The following is a 10,632-nucleotide window of genomic DNA, read 5'->3' on the forward strand; positions in this document are numbered from 1 at the left end:
ACAGATGTACAAATAAAAAGATCTGGACTGGCTTCTTCATTCCTTGCAATTATGGGTCAATTTTGCAAATAACATTAATAGTTAGGTGCAAAACTGACTCAATCGTAATCGTAACATCTATAGTGCAACATAAAATGTGCCATTCTCGATCAAAAGAGTAGGTGGGTCGTTCTACCGTTTCGTGCCGATTTGGTGTCCGAGCCCACATCAAGCCTTAAAATTATAATTTTTTACATGTGGTTATTTTTAAAAGGTATGTTTATGTGGTACGGAAAATGCGCCAGTTTTGGAATTTAGCTAAACCCAATGATCTATTAAATAAAAATTAAAAACATGCGAAAAATTCATTTCCCTCGACATAAAATGGCGTACCATTGGGTTCGAAAATTTAAAAACACTATTATTTGCAGATAAACCCTACTTTCCATTATTGTTTATAAATAAGCAAATAGTCAGTATTATAATGGTACATGGTACGTATTTTTAAAGTTAAATTATCATAGAGAGAACGCACTTTTTAATTTTGTCACGCTAAAGACTTCATTTTCACTCTAAAAAATTGTCACTCATGCTAAATCTAAACGCGCCTTTATTCACGAATACCTGTGATTGCTACGTGTTTTGACTACCTTAGTCTACCGCAAAACGTCAACGAAGGAGGTTTCGCGCTCTTGATTTACGAGTAATTTTGGTTCTCCTCACCGCAAAGACACTTTGTCACGGTTACTGCTCATTTCTATCCATTAAGTAATTTGGTGCTATCTATTGCAAAAAAAAATCATCTTGTTAATAATCAGTTAGCATTTTGGTATATCTTCATTACTTTTACTTGATGACATTCTAGCCTTAAAGACGATAAAGAAATTTAAAAAAACCGTCGAAAGTTCATTTCGCTCCAATTCATTCCTCTCCATTTCTTCCAATATTTTCGGGTGAAGGAAATGAACCAGTTTGGAAGGAAATGAACAATAATTTTGTATGACAGATGTGATACCTTTTTATGTTTTTAGCCGACAGCCCAAGAGTTATATGCACACATACGCTCTCAAATCATAACCCTGATGTTTTGAAACGTATGTATGTCCCATTCTTTCGACTTCGTTAGACCGTTTGACAGAGTTTCAGGGTATAACTAGGGTCTTACCTATACCCGACACTATGTCATGGGAATCCTGTTGGTTGTGGATATTGCATATAAATAAGCAGATATGCGCGTAAGCGTAAGTAGTTTTTTTTTCATGGCAAATATTGTAAATATATCGGATCGGAATATGATGTACCATATTTCCAACATTTTATAAATGCGGAACATTTTGGACAGATGACCCTATTGAAAGTTGTCTAAAACCTAACTTATCTGCTAATTAAAATACTTTATCTACGCACATATCATTACTGCTCTAAAATGCATTCAGAAACCGTAGGAAATGACCAGCATTATCACAACCAATTTTACTATGAGAACTTTCTTATCTGTGGTAGTAGGTAAAATTTGTACTTTAAAGTTATAACTTTACAGATTTTTGTAAGGTTATGAGTTTTAAATTTGGAACAGCTGTCAAAACTCAAGTGGGTGTCTATTCTAGTATCCATAGATATTAAAACAATTATCGATACGAAACGTCAATTCGGTATATTTTTTAATATAAACCGTACGACATTTGATCTCGAGTGGCATGAGAATAGGGACTTCATTCTTTTGTCTATGAATTAAAAAAAACTACGGATGCGTGACATTTGTGAAAAAAAGTTTTCATTTACCGCCATTTGACTTACAGTTTCATCTTTTAATTAGTTTTAGGTTATAAAATTGATTTGATAGTTGTTTTTAAACAAACTTTAAGCAAAAGTATCGTGTAAAATGAGTGATAAAAAGATATTTAGGAGCCGCCACCTCTCAAATCTGCGAGTTAAGTCAGACAGCAACGATGGATGTCGGTTGAAATATGAGGTTAGTGAATATATAATAGAAGGTAATAATATGTGTGTAGATAAAGTAGTGTATGTAACTGTACATAATTAGGCATTAAAACACTCGTGTGATCCTTTTAAGAAACTCACTTCGTTCGTTTCTTAAACCCACACTCGTATTTTAATGCCTTTCATTATGTAGCAGTCACATAAACTACTATAAAACTTATGATAGTCCTTGAATAAAGCTCAAGAGCGAGCCCTCCGACCGCAGATATTTATGAGCAGGGTCTCACAAAGATCTGCTCCCGGAAGCCCCTTCTTGTGCTAAGTTAAAAATACGGGTTGGCCGTATCAGGGAAATTACTTGTAACTTTGTAACCGTCTAAAGGCCAAGCTTTAGAAAAATCTAGAAAGTTCATGAAACAATGGTGCAACACCATCTAGAACTGGAGAGGAGCGTCCAATTCCCACCCCTTTCTGCGAGTTCCACAAAGAAAGAGCAGGCAGCTCGGAGCGTCCGATTGTGGCGCGCTTGCCTGCGAGGCTGAAAGCCAAGCTTTCGCAGGAGAGTAGACCTTAAATTGTTTCATTGCCGAAATGCAAGCGATGCCGAAAGCCGAGCTCCGCAAAAGGAGTTCAAATTTTTTTTTAACTATTGGCAGCCGGCACAATCGTGCGAGGTTAAAGACTGAGCTTCAGTGGAGCTGAGCTCAAACAAGAACCAATAGCCGAATGTATTAAAAAGCAAGGCCGAAGGCCCGGGGGAGCGTCAGATAGGGGCACATTTCCGTACAAGGCCAAATATCAATCTGCAAGAGTGAAGGCCCAGTCCGTCTGATCACGTTGCGCTTCCATAGAAGACCTAACTTGAGAACTAAGAGAGCTTGAAATTTAACCAATGTGATCTCGGACTCTCCTGCGGCTTGAACTTTGCATTTTTCCTCGAAAGTGCGACTTGTTGAGTCTACAACCCTATGGAGTTTGTTATTTATAATAAGTATTTTGATTATTGGGGCGTACTCGGCCTCTGGACGGTGTTGGGGTTATTGGGGCGTATTTTGATTATTGGGGCGTACACAGGGCTTTGGTGTTTCGTAGAATACGCTCTTCGACCTCCAACGGCTTTAGAGCTCAACATCGTGTTTGCGGTCCGCTAGTTTGCTTTTTAATACACAACTATTTGTTCGTCTTCAAGCTCTGCTGTTCTGCAGCTTTAACCTCGGCCCGCCGTTCCCTTTGAAACGGCTTATCATGGTCGTGTCCGAAATGTAATATTCTAGCCCACTACATTATTTAAACAAACAGGATCTGCCCTTTACAAAGACGGCTAAGTCACATTACCTACATCAATACTGGATAGTTTAAAATTATACCTCAGTTCTGTCCCGAATAATATATTTTATCAAAACTAACGATTGTTTTTTTATGACAATTTCTAGATCATTTAAGCTTTTTTAATTTCATTTATATAAGTAGTTTTTTAACATTACAAAAATAATTTAAGCTTTTTTAATTTCATTTATATAAGTAGTTTTTACATTACAAATCTCATTATTATATGTTTCTAGTTCTGACAAATAATGAGACCGAAGACGAATACTGAAACATCGTAAAAAGTATTGTTAAAAAGTAGGTTATTATATTAAACAGATCAACAGGGTAGATATATTTTTTAAAAGCCAAGCTATTTATGGTTCCATCGTTTAAAATATTATCATTTTGATTTTGACCAATAAAGTTAATTTATATTTAATCTAATTTCATTTCCTTCTATTCGTGTTTCATTACCTTCCCTTGGTTTTTCATTTCCATCTGTGCCTTCATTACTTTCCTTATATGTTTTCCAAAAGTATAACCAGTATATAGGTGCCTTTCTTAAAATAATATACACAATACGTATACACATTCACAATATCAAAACCTACACTGTAACTTCAAAATAAAAAAAATCTCCAAAAAAGTGGCAAATCGGCACGAAACGGTAGAACGACCCAGGTACTTATTGTCGGTTGTAGATAAGGCGCTATTTCTATTTATCTTCAATTTGAAATCAATCTTATCGATAACCGCGCGAACCTAATGTGGTACCTTTTGGTTGAAAACGTTACAAATAGTAGAAATTAAATAAAATGGAACTAAAAAAAATCCACACTGAATTGTTGCCATATTTAAGCATTTGTGACGTTTTCAACAAAAATGTCAGTGTTACGTAGGAACTTAGGAAGTGACGCCGTCAATAACTTTCTACAATTTATCGTCGGAGTATTTTATTGTGAAGTTGTTGACGTCATTTTATTTTTTGTAAATATAAAATAATAATACTCTTTGAAATTGACTACAAACCCGTGTAACAAAACGTATCCTTGAGATGTACCGTTTTTTATTTAATTCAGGACCAGAAAATTAGACTTATTATTTCCAACAGTTTTAATTTTATTCAAATTATGAAAATGAATCAGCAACGATTGCCTATGTAACTTTGATCTTTCTTCACCTTCTAACATATTTATAACAATAATGTTTACATTTTTGCTCGCTACGTCTCATTACTTTTATAAGGTACTTTGATATAATTTGGTCTTTTAATAAAAAAATAAAACAGTAAAAGTATAATTGTAAATCGTTTTATTCTGAATCAACTTTAATTTGAGAACAATGTAGGTAATTACGACTATCCTTATTTACTAACTACAATTTGATTTATTGTTTTCTCCTCATATTAACTGTAATCGTATTTTGAATTATTAAGAACAATTTGACAGAAATCCTTACAAGTATTAGACATTCAATCCAATTTACAGTGTATTTACTAGTCAATCCAAGAATACTATTTATTAGTAGGTACTATTATTGATCTTGATAACTAGAAAATACAGTATACAAAAAACACTTACCGGAAAATCATAATCATGAACCAATTTTAGATATAAGTTATTTAGTAGGGCATTGCTCGTATCCGCAAAATAAAATTTTCTACGTCTGAACTGCTTAATGTGGTCTCTTCCTTTAAATAACCGAAGTGGATTTTTTCAGAATTTTCAATTTAGTTTTATCGCACTTTGAAAATTTGTATTTTTTTTAAGTGAGACAGTGGGTCATGGTCAAAACGTAACTGAAAATCCACAAAAAGTCTACATTGGTTTTTTAAGCAGTACGACGTAGAAATTTTTTACTTCGACGAAATAAGGAACACTTTTTATTTAGTTATATTGTTTTAAAATAAATTGAGATGCTAGTTAAATATACCTATTTAAAAGAGAGGAATTGATAAACTTTACATTGGTCTTGAGTAAAGTGTTATAGAACTAAACATCTATGGTGTTGTACTTTAAATGATGCACTCAGCAACTATTATTTTTAATTTACAATTTACCCTGATATTTTAGGTTCTAAGTACATTTGCAACATTGACACTGATTTTTGCGTTTACAATTCGATGTTTCCCATCCACTCGCATAATCTTTAAATAGTAGATACCTTAAAGTTAACCTTAGTGTTTACAAAAATGTATTTACACTTAGAGAGACTTAGGTAAATTTTGGCGGCTAACACTTTCTTATTTCACCTTACTTCAATTAGTCTATTACAGTCACTTTAAATAATGATACACTTATAATGATAACAACAGGTAGCCGTAACCTGCTAGGCCATTGGGCGCTGCCTTGCATCGCTGCTGGTGTTTCCCCTGGAACAAAAATGTTTTGTATCTTTCGTACTCTGTAAGCAGTTAAATGTCTATGAAGCGTTTGACAATCTGACATAGACCGACTGACTGGCATACATATTTGGAACTACGGGCATTTTAAATCAAAATTAGACACAAAACGTTACGGGGACAAAATCACATCAGTTCACGACAGACAGCCGAACAAGACAAACGACCAGACAGACTGTACAGTACGTTTCGCAAGTGGACTAAAAAGTGGTATTTTCTGACACCACCTTGGCACGAATGGAACTTTTGGGTTCAAGTAGGAATAGTTTTCTAACTATCTACCTACCTACTTGTCTCCGCTTGTGATTTATTTTAACGAAGAGTTGGAGTTCATAGTTCAATAAAACTTTTTTTGTTAGTTGAATTGTTCTTGTTTCAAACTCACGCGGTGCCAAAAAAAAGAAATACATAATTTTACACACAGAGTAGTGGGAGTAGTACCTACTGTAGCCCTTAGCACATGCTCGAAAACTGCTTTTGTAGATACGGGGCCAACATAAATCCAAAGCTCGGATCGGTGAAATGTGAGCCATTCTTAAGTGTCTTGTGTCTGACCTATCAACCATAATTTAAGTGCTTGGAGGCCGAGATGGGATCTAAGAGCTCCAACGTATCTTGTTTCAAAATATAATCCTGTATATTTTTCAATTCCGACATAGGTACCTAAAAAAGAAAATAGTAGCATATCGTAGAAATCTACGGTATGCTAAGTACAATAAGCATTTACTTTTAGGAATCGTTAAAACTACGATTATTTTTACTAAACATTGGCGTAAGTTTAAATACAGTTTCTTATCTTTTAAATTATAAAACATAAATGCGTATTTCATAAGTACTTTGATAACTTCCAATACAAATTTGAAATCGCTTTTTGAAATCAATCTACCTAAGCTAGAGATTTCAATCAAAGCGGTTTCTATAAAATGTAATATTAATGAAATCGTCTGAAAAGTAATTTAAAATTTCATTTCCGTGCAACATAGAACGAGACGTTCTTTAAAAAGTTAGAAATCTTACTGATAAAGTGAGTTTTTAATAATAAAGTGTGTAATCGAACGTTGTATATTAAACGATGTATTACGTGTCTTTAAGTTGAGGCTGACAAATGTTTTGTAAGTAGAAGGATCTATACTATTTAATTTTATTTGACGTCCCATCCATTAAAATTAAATAAGATAGATCCTCGTATAGAATTCAAGACTCTAGGCTGACTATATATGTATTGGTGTCGTCGTGTTTTTTTATAACTGAAACAGAAAATGTTTGAATTTACTTACCAGTAAGTACATGTACTCTCGCTGAAGCGGTCAGCGCGTTGTCCGGCGCGCACTGATATGCGCCTGCGTCTGACGTCCTGGCTGACTGTACTAGCAGCCGACTGCTGCTGTGTGTCCCCTTTTCAGTCACCAGCGATATGCCGCCTCGTGTAGAGTCGAAGTTTATCGTCTATCAGATAAAACAGTCCTTGATGTAATTTTGCAATAGACTACTAACTGCCTGATTTGAACTTTAAGATATGTCGATATTGTCGATTAAATAGATTTAGAAACGATATGGATTAGATATATCACAGTGTCAAAAGTGACGTTTTTGTTTGAAGAAACGTCACATTTGACACTGACATAATATAATCCATATCGTTTCTAGATCTATCAATCGACGTATCTTAAAGTTCGAATCGGGCCGTAAATTTCGGTAAGATATGTCACGAGACCGATTGAACATTATATATTGTATGGGTTGGTATACAGAATATTTTATCAATAAACTGCTATCAACGGGTTGGAATTATATCCTTCACTATTTGGTGTACAATATACTAAGTAATTGATTAATTGGTTTTTTTTATTTATTCCGTTCTCACTAGGAAATTATATTTTTGCAATGCAATGTCAAATAAATTGTAGGTAGGTATATGAATGATATTTCAAATAGTTATTGCAATTTAAAACAAATATGATATAAAGTTTAACGTACACACGAAAAGCTTTTACGATATTTCGCCACAATCCGACTATTCATTGCTTCGTGCAATATCGGTAGATGTGGGTTTTGGATCGGAATGGCTGGCGTGGAATATATAATGACGTCCCCGCCGTGCGTGATGATGGTCGAACGCGTTTGGTTACTCGGCTTACAACCAAATTGAACCGCCGCGCCGGGACGGTGTCCAAGCTTTCAGTATTTTGGTTTTAGTTTGTCGATCGACAGTTCATTGTTCGGTTGTTCGTCAATCGATGTGGCCGCTAGAAGTTGGCTAACTAGATATTTCTTTCTTTTTAAATGAAAAATGGGGCCTGGTTCTTTCAGCTCAAATTAACTCCTTGTATATCGTGTAGGATAAAAATACCTATATAAAAAACTCGTACAGGTATTATTAGGCAGCATAATGAAATGAATGTGTTAATAAGATAGGTGGGTAAATGGGAAACCCGTGTGTAGCGAAAAACGCCTACGAATAGAAATCGCTGGCAGTGAATGTGTTAAAACTTTTCATCAATCGCCTAAGTTAAATGATAGTTTTATAGTTTTTAGATAGCTATGTCCATTATCTCCATTTAATAAAATAAATATAACGACCTATAGTATGTATTATTACAGATCACTGATAATATAAAATTTAAAACTCGCGTTTTGAACACAAATTAAATCACATTTATTATTGAGTCTATCGCGACTTTATTTGGTTACCTTATTTACCGACGTTTCGACACAGCTTTCACTGGTCGTGGTAACGTCGGTTAATAAGGGCCTGTGCACGCCGGCTGCGTGTGCGTGACGTGCACGTGTGCGTGCAGCGTTGTAGTATACAGATCCTTATGAGAGATGGCACACCGCTTGCGTGACGTGTGCGTGTGCGGCTCCAACATTTTAGCGCACGCACACGCGCACGTCACGCACACGCAAGCCGGTGTGGCTCGGCCTTAAAGGTAACACAATAAATTCGCGATAGACCCGATTGTAACTGTCACTGATAATAGTTTTCTTGATACGCACATTAGTCATATTATCCATCAAACGAAGTCGTCCAACTACTCAAAGCGACAGGACGCCAAGATGGAGCACGGTCCTTAACCTGTATTACCTTGCCTCTGTGAGTCCAATTAATTGTGCTCGGAGGCTCTGGTGTGTGCTTGACTATACACGTCAGATTTATGGTGGAGCCAGCGTAGATAAATAAATCCGGCCCACCCAGTATTTCCGTCTCTGGTTCTGCAAAAAAAATACACTAATTAAATGATAATCGCCACATAATGTCAGACAACCGATTAACAAAGTCAAACTTAATTTTTTTCGTAAAGGATCCGGGTTGCTCCAGGCCAATAAATTATCTTTTATTTCAAGCGAATTTAGGGATGGCAATTAGAAAAATAAAAGTATTATCCAATAACGAAGTTAGTTGGATTTAACAATATACATAATTATACTTCTAACAACTGCTATCGTTGTGTTCTGTGATTACTCCCCAGTACGAATTTACGAGATACAATGATAATAATTTGTCATGGACAATTTGATACAACGAATATCTATACATAGATAGAGCTATTCCCCCTACTTTTTTTAAACGACGACCGCTTATTTGTTACACTCTGGTCTAGAAATAGAAAACGTCACTCGTTTGATCTGTTTCAAAGACGGCACTTATTTGAATGGACCCACCTCACCTTGAAATACAAATGTTACGAAGTACCAATCAAAACTGTAATTTTCTATACCTAAGTAATATGACTCCTTATTCTATGACCAATCGACCATGTTCACTGCCGAACCACAAAACTTAGAAATAAATGCACAAAATCTTCAATCTGCGGAAGTAAATATTCACACCAAGATTAACTCTTTGACATGAGTATGTGGGCAAACAAGGTACGACACGGATGTCAGTAGAAAGCATTCGCCGTTTCTGGCCCCGCCTCTCAGTGGTCCCCGATCCTGACCCCAGGGCCGAGCCACCGCCCATGCTGAACCTAAAAAAAAAAAAAAAAAAAAAAAAAAAAAAAAAAAAAAAAAAAAAAAAAAAAAAACAAATAGCCCCCCATTTGAATTGATTGCGCTAGGTCCCAGCAGTGCCCGGCGCCTCCTTCAGGGACTTACGAAATACGCTACTTAAACAATACACCTTGTTCACCACGGTAACAATAGGCTCATCGACCCTTTTCTATTGTTCGATCTCGACTCGGGCGCGCTATTGTGTTACCGAGCATACTACCTGCCTGGACCCTTTCCTTAACCCACCGACGTCTCCATTCATGCCTTCTTTATGTGTGTATACAGTAGGTGTTTGTGATAGGTATTAGAGATAGGTATTTTGCAATATGTATTAGCAATACCTATTTGCAATAGGTATTAGCGATAGGTACTTATTTGTGATGCATAGGTACTCTAACTATCAACTCTAATAACCCGCATTATCTTATTACCTCTTGCAGCTATTTCGATTTATAAGGAATACAGTTCTAACCTTCTTCTGACGTAGAATTTACACTATTTAGACTTTGGCAGTCTAAACTAGCCTTAACCTTTTACCAAACCTAACTTATTCTTCGAAAACCTTCTCATTTCAAACTGACCTGCTTTCACCTAGTCTTCCGATATAAAGTAAACTCGTAGTTACTTGTTTCTTTCTATTATTTAAAAAAATAACGAGGCGTGTGAGGTATTTCTTGTGCACTTGTTTTCATTGTTATAACAGCTTAATTGCTTTATTGATAGATGTCTATTATATTTTATGCTGACAATGGGTTTATTGTTTCCTATACATATTTTTTTATAATTTTGGTTTGAGTAAAGAGAACGTCTGTTTAGATGAACTTGTTGAGACATGTTACTTTGAGTGATTTAAAAAAAGAACGAGACGTGTCAACTGGTTTCAACATGATTTAGTCTAACACATCAACATTTCTTGTGCGTTGCTATTCATTGTTATAACAGCATAACTGCTTTATTGGTAGACATCTATTATATTTTATACTGACAATGAATTTATTGTTTCATATTAT

At 35.4% G+C, this 10,632-nt stretch overlaps 1 protein-coding gene across 1 annotated transcript in view; it reads right to left on the minus strand.

The window, feature by feature from the left end:
• Positions 1–4,527: 4,527 nt before the first annotated feature.
• LOC134664757 (carcinoembryonic antigen-related cell adhesion molecule 1-like) overlaps positions 4,528–10,632 on the minus strand; it is a 39,663-nt gene continuing 33,558 nt past the window's right edge. The window contains exons 5-7 of the mRNA XM_063521505.1: positions 8,715–8,842; positions 6,907–7,075; positions 4,528–5,599 (exon numbers count right to left, since the gene is read on the minus strand). Of these exons, the coding sequence (XP_063377575.1) occupies positions 5,490–5,599; positions 6,907–7,075; positions 8,715–8,842 (407 nt within the window). The 3' untranslated portion in view covers positions 4,528–5,489. The remainder of the gene's footprint in view (positions 5,600–6,906; positions 7,076–8,714; positions 8,843–10,632) is intronic.

Source organism: Cydia fagiglandana, chromosome 1 (genome assembly GCF_963556715.1).
Source record: "Cydia fagiglandana chromosome 1, ilCydFagi1.1, whole genome shotgun sequence".
NCBI lineage: Eukaryota > Metazoa > Arthropoda > Insecta > Lepidoptera > Tortricidae > Cydia > Cydia fagiglandana.